Raw genomic sequence first — 14815 nt, 5'->3', positions numbered from 1 at the left:
GAACCCCATCAGAGTCATAAATGCCATAAACAAACTACTTCAGGCGAAATGCTGCTCCCTCGTGAATAAGCGCTCAGACTTGGATTATACTCACACATATGTAATAAGACAGGACTAAAGCAGACTTGGCAAAAGGATTGCTGTTTAAATTGCAGTTTCACTGATTATATTACAGACTTTTGTTTTGTACTTAACAGTGGACACTGATGGGAACACATTTTGTGTTCCCACCAAACACCGCCTGTTCATATTATTTAAAAAAAAACTGATGTGCTTTTGGAAGCTGTACCTCTACAGTTAATCTTTTGATCGTTGCTTATTTGAAGTGTGGACTCTGGTCTCAGTAGCACAGTTTGTTGTTTTTCTTTCTCTTTCAGACAATTATAGGACCTTGTGTCTGACTTTGACTATTTTTGGAGTGTGCATTAGTCTTCAGAATAACTGGCACCATTTCATCCAAATGGAGACCTTGGAGTAATATTATATATTTTTATTTCTTTGGATCAGAAGAGAATGTATTCCTTTGAGAGACTAGGGACCTGTCTGAGGTGTACCCTAGAACGGCTGGGAGAGGCTCCAGCAGTCCCCAAGATCCTCAAATGGATGAGCAGAAATGTAACATTTCTTTTCAAAGAGTAGTTATTACAATAAGAATATTAAAATTATCCAAAAGTTATAACATGTTACATCAGTCAAAGTGAAACTTACTGATTTAAACTACTTTTAGAGGAACTCTGTCTCTCTGAGGTGCACTGCAGACCTAGAGTAGTTTAAACCAACTTTAAGTGCTGGGTTAGATTAAACTATTATAAATAAGTGGAGGAAGCAACGTCTGTTTAAGCTATTTAGAGGTAGTCTTACTTCTGTAGGCTTCAACTTTATCCTCTTCAGTGAATGAGACAGTTACCGCTATGGGTGCTGTCTTTAAATCTTGTGCTGTTCGTGGTTGAGTAATACATGTCTCAAAGAATTATGTGTCACCAGCAACAATTTATAGTCATCTCTTTTTGCTTCGGTAAATCTGGACTACTGGTGTGTTACGCACGGTGAATATATCACACAAGCATCCTGTGTGTGTTTGTTTGCCTCTCTGTGGCTGCCTTGTTTCTCACGCGAGGAATGAGTCGACCTAATGTGCTCAGCAAGCCGCACTTCCAAAGGTTCGACCCGACAGGAGCTCCTCGCTGAAGGCAGCTTGAAAGCGGGATTGGGAAAGATGCGCTGCAGGGCAAATCCTCCTGACTTTGCTGTTTCTTTCTGCATGCCAGAGAAGTGTAATATTTGTCATCCAACACTGGGGGAAAAAGACACAACAAACGCACCTGTATTTAAAGTAAATAGCTGCTATTAGAGTGGGAGAGCTAATAGCAGAATCCATTTCAAGCCAAACTTGTTGAGCCAAAGTTGTGGCGCTGACTCTTGTGGCCAAGTCAGTAATGTTGGCATTTACTGCATTTGCAGCGCTGGGATATACTAGTTGAGAGAGAAGTAGTAATTATTATATATTTGGTTTTCCTTCTCCATATCCATGAACTCAACAACCTCTCAGTCCTGGGCCTTACACTGCATCCTGCCTAAACATGTGTTTAAAGCTTCATATGATTGGTCAGGACCATCCTGGTTGACTTCCATTCATACCCAAATCTTGTCACGATGTGTTGTTGTAGCTGAAATGTTTCCGTTTAAACGTGAGGAGCTCGGTTCAGTTCAGGAAAAATGCTGAACTTTGCTGAAGCTCTAAGGGCAGAAGTTAAATGTCTATGGCTGACATTTGTGTTACTCAGATTTCACTGTACCGAGATAAGAGTTGAGTGCGCTGGCTGTACCAACACGTGCAGCTTGGGGCGAGGGTGAGCTCAGGGCGGGGCGAGGAGCTCAGTGACCGTGAAGCTGAACGTGTTTATGAAAGAGGCAGATGCACCTCTGCTCGTCTGTCAGAGAGCCTCTGCCTCAGAGAGGGGCGCACATAGTGCAGCTCCTCTCGACTGTGAGATTACAGTTTCTATCGTGCAGCTTTTTGAACGTCATGTACATAAGCATGTTCATTTGTACCGCTGTGGCTAATGAGGCTGCGAGGGTTGGAAATGCCAGTGAGGCCTAATGATATTTCTCTCTGGTACCTGACCAAACTTGTCTTAAGTTAATGGGCAAAAGTCACCAGGTTTAACTGGGGAGAGACAGCTGTATGAAAGGGTTTGTCATCAGTTGAATGAGTTGAAAAAAATTAATTAGGCCTCTGTTGACTGGCCACTTCTAACAGGAGGACAAGTTTATAAGGAGCTCCGTCAAAGGTTTTTGTGACTGTTTTTCTCAAGTCCTGAATTTTTTCCACAGGTGCTGCATCTCGTGTTTTACCCTTACATATTGTTCATATTCCATTCCTTCACAGTATGGTTCGTGTCTGTTTGACCAATGCCAAGAATTCCTTCCAAATTAGTGTCTACAACAAACTTTCAACTAGAGATCTGTCACTAATCAAAAAGACAGGAAGCAAAGCTGAAGATGCTAAAAGGTCTTCACTGCTAGTGACCAGGAGGGGCAGTATTAGAAAGAAGTGTATTAGAAACAAGTCGATCACAGGGAGAGCTCAGTTTGAGTCCTTTGGAGACAAAGTTAGAGAGACGAGACTGAAGTGTGTGGACATGTGCAGATGTAGTGGATATACTGCCATGCGGGAAGAAAAGATGAACACCACAAAAACATTTCAACTCTCAATGCAGAGAGTTGGCGTGACAGAGGAGGAAGATGGAGGCAGATGTCCTGCTGTGGCGACCTCTAAATGAAGCGGCCAAAAGAAGAAGAAACTTCCCATCTAACATTAATAAAAGGGCGAATAATCGTTAATTAATGTTTTTGAGAGCTGGCGGAGTGTAAGTGAAAATGGTAAGAATATTCTGAAACTGTTGGCATTTATTATATAACCACGTTTCAGTACTATAGCCATTCATTTCAATAATGGTTAACACTAAGAGCACAAAACCTTCCAACTGCAAACTGTGGGTTCAAAGCAGTGATGAGAAACTTTGCATGTGTTCCTGCACTCGATGATATACCAGCTCAGGTGCTTTTATAATCTCATGACCCTGATCTGAGTTTGCTCAGATTAAATGCAGTCTAATGAATTTTTGTTGCGTAATTTTCAAAGCACGAGCACCAACAGATGGGAATCTAATGTACTCACATTTATGCATCACTTATTTAGTCTCGCTGCTCACACGGATTTTTAATTACACATTCAAACAGCCCTTGGTTCTGTGCACTTCAAGCACTTCATCGACCTCACATCCACAGCCAATTTAGAATCGCCAATTAATCTGATGTGCATGTAAGAGGAAGCTGGAGAAAACCTGCAGGTACTTGGGAGCAAACTCCACACAGAAAGGCCCCAGCTGGGATTTAAACCAGGAACCTTCTTTTTGCAAGTTGACAGTGGTAATGACTCCACTATTATGCTGCTGTATTTCAGATCTAATGTCTGTATCACAGCACCATCTCGTAAAGCATCCTCTGACCTCTGTGGGACCTCAGTTCCTCCCTATTTTACCTTTTGTTGATTTGATCCTTCAAAGACCAGCAGGTGCTTTTCTCTGTGGGAACACAAACAGTTCTCGTGACATTGTCAAGGTTTCACTTTAACTCTGCATTTTTTTTTTTATGGGACAGTGGTGACAGACATGACAGGTGCAGTTTCACCGTTTTAAGATTCCCTAAAACTACAATTTTCCTTTATTCGACCAACGCTGGGAGAGCCAGCTCAGTAGACACAGGTCACATTTGACCAGCCTCAATGTACAGAAATTTGTAGCTACTGCACAAAATATAAAACTTTTAAATATTTTCATTTTTATATATTTAGGGTCTCTTGAAATGTTAGACGTTCCTTTGGTTCAGCTTCTCCAATCTGATCTTTATCACGTGACAGAAAATTGAACATCTTTAGGTCTCAGACCATGTTGAAGTTGTTCTTTCTCTTTTTTTAAGCATTACAGGCAACAATTTTTTTGTTAAAATAATCAGTAATCTAAATAATTCTATGTTGTTGCCCTGAAACACCTCTCACTGGGTTTTTGGGGGGCTACATTTTAGGCAAACTTTGGCTGGATGTCTTAATCAGTGTCTGTCTAGGCAACACCCCTTAAATCTGACACCAGCGGGACAAGAAAGTGTCTGTGTGGTAATGAGCTTACGCTGCCGTCCTACGCCGCCACAAAATCAGTGGTGGCAACATCAGGTTTCTGTCTTGATTCTCTGACCACAAAAGAGGAAAGCGTCCATGATGTTTAACCAGCTCCTTTGGGGTCAAGAATGCAGCCCACTGGCGAGGGAACAAAATTCCTGACACAAGTGATCCCTCCTCCCTCCTTTTGAAGTAGGACCCAATGAGATCTCAGAGCATGGCAGCTCCTTGAATCACAGGATCTTTGCCCATATCCCAGACTGGCCTAACCTGGAAGGTCACTCCGAGTTTACTTTCTCAGAGTCGCGGGCCCTGCCCAAAGAAACAGAATCTATGCAGCTTAAACTGTTGGGTGGGCACAAAAGGAGGGTCATCTCTCCCTCGCTGTCTCCCTCTGTTTGCAGCTCTGTTTGGAAATGACACAATGGACATGTAAAGACTGTAGTTTTTATCTTGATTAAACAAAAACTTAAAATAAATTAATGTAACTAATCTAATGTAAAAACATGAGGCTTTAAAGTGCTCTAAATTCTCAAAAACAAAAATGAATGTGTGGGCACAGATCCTTCTTCGGGGTTTCAGTTTGTATGCTTCAATTCAGAGAGCTGTTTTTTCCCCTCTATGCCAAGTTAAATTCCAGATAATCTGATATAGAAAAGAAGAAGAGTATACTTACATTGATTTAAATATGTCTTCTCTGTGTTTCTTCTTATTCTAATACACGGTCCGGGGTGTTAGTGTGAGCAAAACCGCAGCAGATGCCACCTTGTTAGTTTGACACAAGCTCTAAGTCAATAAAGATTATTCAGTTTTATTGGGTTAATATCTTGAAATAAGAGAAGCGAGCCTTCATTAAAATAATTTAAGGTTTTCTGGGTTGGCAGGCAGTTAAATCCCCATGCTGTCTATAAGGAGTTTTTATTTATCATTTAAGGATTTAGTATGACTGTTCTCCAGCACTCATCCATCCTGCTTTTTTATTTTTATTTTTTTTACTAATATTTTTCCACCCCACGTGTCACATTTTTATGCGCATGTACAGGCCCCGAAACAATCCCACATGGGTCAGTAAGTGGTTTCATTTACTTGCATAATAGGACAAAAATGAATCTTCATCTAGGATAATGAAAATTAATTTATAGCCTGTTATGAAGAGTGTCGATGGGCCTTGGAAAATTATATGTAAACCTTATGCTGCCTTGTGAGGAAAGCAAGAATGTCTCGATTTATGTCACATTTACAGCAATCAGGCAGCATTCTTGCTCCTCAGTGCCAAAGGGAGTGATTCCTTATCGCAATGCAGAATTGTAGCCTTTTTTTTTCTATTTTCAGTAGCATTGGTAACTTCATTTTATTGCTCGGATGTTGAGTGAAATCGTTACAAAATCTCAAAAATTATGTTTTTATTCTTTAGTGCCGTTTTATTTCCAAATATTTTAAATATTCCTTTCCTTAGCAGTCGCATCCACCGCAGAGCTGACGGTAGCAGGGGGCGCTCTCTGGTCTAATTAAACGTGTTTAAATGTACAACCGCTTGAAAAACAAAAAACGGAACGTCCCTTAACAAAAAAAATGTATCCTCCAAAACCAAAAATAACTAAATTTACCAACATATCCTTCTTATTAGATTTTTTTTTAAAGAACAGTTACATATTTTTACGCCTGAATGTGAAAATGTCAAATAGAAATCTTGTGAATACAGATGCAGTTTTATATAAAAGGTTAATAAAGCATCTCGTAAATAATTGGTGAAGATCTGTTTTTTTTTTAATGGCATTGAATTCCCGCACATACCTACAGGCCATTGCGCTAATAGATTTATTTTAAATATTAATTGAATAATTAAATGTGCGTCAACCATCCCTCGGCCGCTGCTGTGCGCTCTTGTCGCTCAGTTTTCTGAGGACTGCATCCCTCGCTCATACCTCCAGATCTGTCTCCTTAAAACACCACAGAGGCCTTATAAAAACCTGTGGTATTCGGATTATCAGCCACATGGGATAAAGCAATAAATGGACCAGTGGGGTCCTGAATGGGTGCAGTGGCGTGAAGGGGAGTAATTACAGCTTCATATTAATTGTGTTTTCTCTCTCTCTCTTCTGGGCGCACATAGACACACACACTCTCACACACTGAAGCGAAGCGACGGTGACATCTAGGAGGGCCAAGTCTTTGTGCTGAACACTTCAAGTTTCAAAAACAAGGCCAATTGAAGCGGCGGAGCTCAAAGCCGACACCATTGTAGGCGAACACATTGAGTTTTGATTGGGGACAATGGTGTTTCTCAAATTTCTAGCAAAAAGAAAGCCATACTCCATCTGTGATCTCAATGAGCGCCTATTCATGAGCTTCCTTCTTTTCTGCGCCATTCGTTGGTGGAGAAAAGGAGGCAGATGTGGAGGGATAGAGCAGGGGAGAGTGCGTTTTAATTGGCTGCAGTGTGTAGGTCTGTCTCTGTCCTCTTTTTCTCTCGCTCACACTCACACACACACGCTGGAGTTATATGCGACTATAGGCTGTGCAATAATCTCGCCGTGTTGATGAATACTTGTAGCCCATTCATTAAACAAAGATAATCCCTGCCAACCTACCTCGGGGGCAGAAAAACGTATTTTGTGAGAGTGTGTGTGTGTGTAAGAGAGAGAGAGATTGCCTGAGTGCTGGCCAACAGTTTTGGCACAGAGGGACCCTTCAAATCTTTGAAATATTCATACGCCATGGCAGGGTTATCCCCCATTTACAAATAAGTGTTATTCTAGCGGGTGAAGAGTGATGCTTGACAGACCTCTGTCTGCCTCTTTAGCTCAAGTGCCTCTTCACCGTCTGGCCTCACTCAGCCAGGCCTGCGTAAATTTAGCCTATATGTTTGACTTTTGCAGGGCTTGGCGAGTAACCGGTGTCACTTTAGTCGCTTTGTTTGTTTCCTTTTCACACTGCGCTATTTATTCTGCAGCACTGCTTTACTGCAGGTTGGTTTTTGGCAAATGAAGCCCACATTTTCACCAGCCGAAAACCTAAATAAAACGCTGCTTACAAGGAATCATTGGTACTTCTCTGTGTGAGCGCAGAGCCTTTCTAAATCATGAATACAGCCAGAGTCCGCTTTTATGACATCATAACTACTACAGATATGGCAAATTTTAGTTATCTTGTAAAGGCATTTCCTTCTTATGTAGAAAACTATAGATATCACACACACAGAGCCAAATAAAGTGCATTTGTTCAAATATTTGGCCTTGAAATAATCATTATCGAGGCTGTTCATGCTTAATGAATTTGCCTGGTGTGCGTGTGTGCGTATATGAGCGCACGGCAGTTTTAAACTCCCACAGCATTGTGTTCTGTGGCTCTCTAATCTTCACTGCTCTCCTGACTTTGCCTTTAAGGGAATGCATTTAGACCGATCCATTTCCCCAGCTCAGCAGAACTGGTGTGAAGTGGCAGGTTAACAACCTCTTGTCTATAAACCCGGAGTATTCCTCGGTGTGCCCGTCAAGCGTGTAAATACTTCAGCTGAAAGAAGAAAAAAAACTCCAGTGCGTTTCTTTTCTCCGCGGGCCCTTGTCTAACTGCTACTCTAACCTCTGCCTCTGTGTGACAGAGCCGGCTGCTGCAGCGGGAGAGCGCGGGAGGGGATCCGGGCCCAGCCGGGCTGCAGGCGGGGCAGCGGCAGTGGGAGAGGCCGCTAGAAAGCCGCACCGGGGTGCGGGGGCAGCGGAAACATGCTGCTACATATGTTGGGTCAAGCATGGCCTTTGTTGTGATCTTAAAAGGGTGTTAAAAACCCATTCGTCTGTAGCCTTCCTGAAAGAAATGAAAGCATCGCATAGTTTTTGATGCACAGGCCTAATGAAGTGGTTAAAAGAATGTCGGATTTTTTTTTTCGAAAGTGCCCACAGTCACTTTTAATTGCGCGGGGGGGCATTTTTAATTGGACCAGTGGGAATACCGGTGAAGCTAATCCCCTAATCATAATACATATTTTTCCACAAATGAACTTAAACCAAACTTGACGTGGACGAGAAATGAGCGGTAACTTCAACCAGAGGCGGCAATGACGTAATTAAAAGTCTTGCGACGATATTAAAACAGCAGAGAAGCCTTATGAGCTCCTCCTGGATAAATATAGCTCAGCAAACACGTGTCAAGTCCAAGTAATTGTCACTTTATTTCTACTGTTATTAAGAGTGAAAATTGCGCGTAATAAGAGAAGCTGATGTGGAAACCTTCCTGTTTGCCTGGCTGTACTCTGAATGCGCAGTTTTAAATCAGCCATCCTGAGGTGAGGCTGTAGGCCCATAATCTCTCCTGTGAGCATCAGGCCCTTTCTGCTGTGTGCAACTTTCACTTGCGTGCAGGACGGGCAATTTTTATCCGAGTAAGATCGTCGCCCATGCAGATAATTACTTTGAATGTCAAAAAGATGTAGTTTTAATATCGTCTCTATTAGCCTGTTGGCTAGGTAATTAAGGTGCAGATGACAGCGGCGAGGGAAACAGATGGCATTTGCTTACAGTGATTCAGAAAGTAAACAATGAGCCTGGGAGGGGAGAGAGAGGAAGGGCTGCACACACTCGCTGCTGCACACCGAGCAACCATTTCTTCCAGCTAAAGATGTTGTTGTGGATCACAAAGACTGTTGTCGGCCTCTAAGGTGCAAGCAATTGTTGATGAAAGAAAAGGGGGGAAAAAAGCAGAACTAAACCATCAGAGCTATAACTTTCAAAAAATCCGAGTTCCAGTAGCTGCACGAATCATCAGTGAACAGGTGAGGGAGCAGGTGGCTTGCGCGCGATGCCCTTTTTGTAGCTCTGTGCGCGGCGGACTTCTTAAATCTCAGGAAGCATTAGAGCGTTATCGCTTTTCAGGTAATGGAGGGTGACTGGAGGACAAAGCAGAACCCAAAGGAGAGCGCTTATTTTATGGAGGACAACAGAGGAGGGCGGAAGCAATTTGTTAATCCAGTTTTTATTTTATTTTATTTTTCCCCGGTTCATAGAAGGAGCAGAGCAAAGAATTAAAACGGAAAGCCGCTCTTCTGTCTTTAAGCGTTATCAATACTACTGTCATTATTATTATTATTATTAATATTATTATTATTAATATTATTATTATTATTATTATTATTATTATTATTATTATTATTATTATTATTATATCCGTTCAGGTAGTATTTTATTTTTAAAACTCGCCGAGCTATGAATGATAAACTAATGTTAAAATTTTTACCCAGCGATTACTTACTTTTTATTATCTAATCAAAATGCTTTTGCAATAAATAAACAACTACTTTTTTTAAATGCAATTTTTTTTTTTAAATGCTGAAATAAACGGAAAATTTTTTTTATATATGAGGTGAACAAAATCAGAGCAAACGAAATTGTGGAACCTAAAAAAAGAAAACACTATTTAAAAATTATTATTATTATTATTATTATTATTATTATTATTATTATTATTTCAATAACTAAAAGAGAAACACCTAATATAGAACCAAAGTCGTCATTAATAATTTATGTTACCGTTTCAAGCTTCAAATGTGGAGGAAAAAAAGACAAAAAACGAAATTCGGATGAAAACTGGTCTAACTCGCGTGTTTAAATCACCAAGCAGAGAACAACATATTCATGCAGTCCGCAGTATATGGATGAAACAAAAAGTGGCACATTTTCTGTACTTTTTAACTTTTAAACGGATCATGTGCGAAACAAATATTTAAAGCTTGGCGTTGACATTAATGTGAACGCTCTGGTTTTCCCGCGACATTTAGCAGCATCGACAGCTTCTTCCACTTTCTGTAGCAAATATATTACGAAAAAATATATATTGTGTGTCGACAGAGAAAAATCTTGCCTCTTTTTGAACCAATGAAATAAATGATACTTACCTTTACGGATGAGATTACAGTCACGCATCATCTTTTATTTTGAGTATTTTAAGTCTTAAAAATATTCTGCGATTGGATGTAGATGCAGGAATAGCGATTTCATATCCTAACAATCATGTCGCCAAGTTAAACTAGTTTTTAAAATCGAGATATATACAGAAACTTCCTGGAACGTTTGAAAATTTCCTTCATTTTAAGTTTTTTTTTTCATTACATTTCTAATTGTCCTGTTTGGCATCGCACCGGAAGTCTGGTTTACCACAATAATGGAAAAAAACACGGGCTATTGTTTTAAATCTATGAAATTCTGTTTTGGGGGTAATACACTGCATCGATTTGAGCTTTCCGGGAACTCCCTTCAGATTCTTAACACTTGATATTTGGAAAAAAGAACTCAGGTGGACACAGTTGAAAAAAGAGGCAAGCCAATCAGATTGCTCCTTCCCCCTTTGGCCAATGACAGACGCCACATTGTTGTCAAATTTGTCTAATGAAAACGTAGGAGCAACAATAGAGAGAGGAGAGAGGGATCTGTATCCACTGACAATCTCTGGAGGAAGTTAGTGTCTCAGGCTGCGGCGAGTAACAACCTCAGCTCCTCCTGGACAGTTTGAACTTTCTGTCGGGGAGGAATGATCGCTCCTCTCTGCTCAGACTCTTGTCGGATTTAAAGTTGACTTTAAAGTCAGATTTTTGCTTCTTCGGCAGAGAACACTTGGACAGTTTCCACCAGACTTTCGATCATAAATTGTTATTTTTTTCCCCTCCTGTTTCTGTCTGACAGCAGAAATCGGTGGCTTCACCTGTTGCCCGGAGGTGCTAAGAACCGCCGGACAGATGTGATCAGTCCAACGTCGGTTTAACTAAAGCAGATCGTTCAAACGTCGCCGATTTCTCGTTAAAACGTTAGTTTTGCTGGTGAGGAACGCGGGCATGGATCTGAGACCGGAGCTCCCCACAGCCTCCTCCGCCTCACAAATCCACCCCGGAGCGGCGGCAGCGGCCGCGGCAGCCTCCATTCCGGTGTCCATGGCCGGTAACCTGCTGCGAGGGCCCCCGATCCTCCTGCGGGCCGCAGACAAGTACCCGCGCACTCCGAAGTGCGCCCGCTGCAGGAACCACGGCGTGGTGTCCGCGCTGAAGGGCCACAAGCGCTACTGCCGCTGGAAGGACTGCATGTGCGCCAAGTGCACCTTGATCGCAGAGAGGCAGCGGGTGATGGCGGCTCAGGTGGCGCTCCGGCGGCAGCAGGCGCAGGAGGAGAACGAAGCCCGGGAGCTGCAGCTGCTCTATGGCACGGCGGAAGGACTCGCTATCGCCGCCGCCAACGGCATCATCCCACCCCGGCCGAACTACGAAGTGTTTGGTTCCGTCAGCAGCGAAAGCAACTCAGGTGAGCGGATCAAGCTTCGCTGTAATGTTTAAGAAGCGCGTGAGAAGGTAGCAAATCAGTGTGTTAAACTAAAAGGCTTTATCTGTCATCAAACTGCGACTCTGTTAAACGCAGAATCATTTAACCCTAAACATTGAGCCTAATCAGCTGTCACAGCATAAATGCTGATGATGTTTGTTTAACCTTTACAGATTAAATTCTGATATTTGAGCTCACGTGTTAAATCTGCTGTTTGAATACTGGTATGTCTGTCGCTTTACTGCCTCTTTATTGATGTGATTGTTGTACTGATTATGACTCTGTGCTGATACGCTTTTGATGGCCTTCTGTTTTATGCTTTCATTCAATCTTACACACTCTGGTTCTGTCAGCAGATTCAAGCATCCAGAAGTATGAGCTGTTTCCTAAGAACCAGCTCTCCGGGTCCGCCACACCTCAACCATCTGCGGGGAAACCGGCTTCCACCGAAGGTGACTCAGCCCCCGGCATCTCGTCCCCGGACGGCCGCCACGGAGGCTCTGGTTCGGAGAACGGGGATAGCGAGTCTTTCATCAGCTCACCGGTATCCAAGCCTTTGAAAGACGGAGAAGAAACTCCAGGGTCCGTCAGCTCCATCGGCTCGGATTCGGGTTCTGAGACCGACAAAGACGAGCAGGAGCCTTCCCCTTCCTCTGCGGCCTCTCGGCACATGAACGCCATCGACATCCTCACCCGAGTATTTCCCAGCCACAAGCGAAGCGTCCTGGAGCTCGTCCTGCAGGGCTGTGGCAAAGATGTGGTGCAGGCCATCGAGCAGATCCTCAACAACAGCGGCGCTCAGGGCCCCAACAAGGCCGGGCCAGACGAGACGTGGACGGCAGAGAGGATGCTCCAAAATGCGCAGCAGCCTCCGGCGGCATCCGCAACCACAACAGCCCCGACGAGGCCCATGCTCCCCGGGGCTATGACGCTCAGCAACCGCTCTGCGTTTTCTCCTCTGCAGCCAAACGCACCGCACTTTGGCGCAGACCCTAGCACCTACCCGCTGGGCACACACTTGGGACTGAACCCGCTGCGGCTGGCCTACTCGGCGCACAGCCGGGGACTGGCTTTCATGACACCTTACTCCACCACCGGGCTCATGCCCACTTTGGGCTTCAGACCTCCAATGGACTATGCATTTAGCGACCTGATAAGAGACAGGACAATGCTGCACAAGGAGCAAGGCTATGCCAGCGGCCTGTATGGGCCTTTGGTCAACAACACGCCGGAGAAACAGTGAAGCCGGTGGACTGATCATAGAGACACATTCCGTTGTATTTGTAGCCACAAGTGTTGAAAATGTGTGATGTGTTCTGGCTACGGGCTGCTGTACATAATAGGATTATCTGGCTTGTAGTCAAATGATCTGAGAGGGATTTAAAAAAAAAAAAAGAAAAAAAAGAAGAAAAGAAACTAAACCACGTAACTCTCCAAAATAATTTTATATGTTAGACCACAAAAGTTTGAATGGCAACCCCTATGTTTGAACTTTACTACGCCATCAGTAAAATGACGTAAAACCGAATGTATTTATAGACTGCAGAATGAAATGAATCCCGATCAGGCTGGAAGAGTAAAAACTAAACTGACACACAAAAGCAAAAGTACGAAGTACGAAGAAATTATTTATCAAAGAGTTCTGACTTTTTAGAGCCTATCAAATTTTACCACATACACGCGCACGCGCACACGCACGAGTAAAATAAGTTATTAAAACACGTAGTTTACTTGTTAACCCCGTTTCCTGCTGTAAAAGTTGATCTATAACGTGTAAATGCCATTCATGTTTCTTTTTCTTATGTATTATTTCAGTTATCTCACCTTTGTATTTCATTTTGTCTTTAGTTTATGTCCAACTGCCTGTATTATATATTGCATTTGGTAATATGAAATCACTATGCCTATATTTGACTTTTCATTTATCCATTAGTCAGCGCAAATATTTTGTGACAAAGTGTTGGATTCAGTTAGTTCCTCCTCAGATGTTACACGCTGTGCTGTCACAATGTATCAAAACGCTGGAAAAAAATAAATGTTATTTTAAACAAGTGGAACATCACACTTATTAATGATGCTTTCACGGATAAACCTTTCCTGCGTAAAATCTATTTATTCTGCAAAGGTCACCCCAGATATTCTGATATGGAAAGGACACAGAATGCTATCAATTTACAGCAAATCCAAGGCATTTCATCTGGATAGATAGCAGGGTTAAAAATGACAAATATAACAGTACATTCTACTTCTTTTTTTAACAAGAAAAAAAGGACATTTTCTACAGAATCTTACAAAGCAGACAGAATATTTTATATTTATAATCCAGTCAGTGCCAATCTGGCTCACAACACGCACACATCTGACTTGACACAAATAGCCAATATTCCCACTATAATAAAACATTTAATAAACTAACTCCTTTGGGGTTTTGACTCTTCTGGTTCACTCAGGGTCAGACACAGATGTTTTTTCTTCTCGCTCTTATATAGTTTGCCCGATATTACTACAGCCACCAGCATAGTTTCAAGTACATGTAGAGCGAAGCTTTGATCAATAAGTAGCTGTACAGGAGAACAAAAAGTATTATTGTTACTGGTATGAGATTATATGCTTCTGTAACGCGCCAGCAGGTCAGATTCAGCTGGTGGACACCCGAAGGTTCCTATAGTTGGTTTACAGTAACGTTCCCTTCATTAAATCAGCGTGTTGTATAAAATAGTGACAGTTACATTTTCCAAACTACATTTGTTAAGGTGACTATGCAGATTAACTCTGTAGGTGAAACAGTTGCATGACTGCGTAACGTCACAATTGCCGTGAAATCGCACACAAGAAGAAAAAAGTGTAAAGTTTATGACTGTAACTGGAGAAGAAGGTGAAACAAATTAAACGTTTATGAACAAGTAATGCTTTCTTTACTCTTATATTATTATTATTTTTTGAAACAGTATGACTTTGCATAATTTAATATCCAAATCCTCTCATGATGAGCCTCTCATTCATGGTTATAATAATAATAATAATAATAATAATAATAATAATAACCATTTTTTATTTTATTATTATTATTTTTTTAGCAGTGCACGTATCAATTCTAAATCCTTCCCCCAGCTGTTAAAATAACGTTATCATGCAGAGCGGCGGGCCTTCGTTTGTCTGTGGTTGGAATGGATCGCGCCTCAGTGGACAATTACTTCACTCATTCAGGGATTTCACTGCCGCCACAGAGAAGAAGAATTTTCAAACAGCAATGGCGCCATCTACCGGCCACCATGTGTTAGTAGCAAGCCCCGTCCCCCCAACTTTTGTTGCAGACCAGAGCCGGTGAAATGCGTGATGC

General features: G+C 42.2%; 1 protein-coding gene across 2 annotated transcripts; it reads left to right on the top strand.

Moving 5' to 3' along the window:
- The first annotated feature begins 7426 nt into the window (after positions 1 to 7426).
- Positions 7427 to 14338, top strand: dmrta2 (DMRT-like family A2). Of its 2 annotated transcripts, none has more exons than XM_086283668.1 (2): positions 7427 to 11457; positions 11832 to 14338. In XM_086283668.1, the coding sequence occupies exons 1-2, from the start codon at positions 10998 to 11000 to the stop codon at positions 12716 to 12718; spliced, it is 1347 nt and encodes a 448-aa protein (XP_086139794.1). In that variant the 5' UTR covers positions 7427 to 10997; the 3' UTR covers positions 12719 to 14338. The 2 variants fall into 2 exon arrangements, with proteins under 2 accessions (XP_086139794.1, XP_086139793.1); XM_086283667.1 differs by having other exon boundaries at positions 11829 to 14338.
- The last annotated feature ends 477 nt before the right edge of the window (positions 14339 to 14815 follow it).

Source organism: Aulonocara sp. 'chitande type north' Nkhata Bay, linkage group LG23, assembly GCF_057382095.1.
Source record: "Aulonocara sp. 'chitande type north' Nkhata Bay isolate Kocher_YH1m ecotype deep benthic linkage group LG23, A_spYH_male_GT1.1, whole genome shotgun sequence".
NCBI lineage: Eukaryota > Metazoa > Chordata > Actinopteri > Cichliformes > Cichlidae > Aulonocara > Aulonocara sp. 'chitande type north' Nkhata Bay.
The sequence above is the reverse complement of the archived record's forward strand: the minus strand, read 5'-3'. Positions and strand labels throughout refer to the sequence as shown.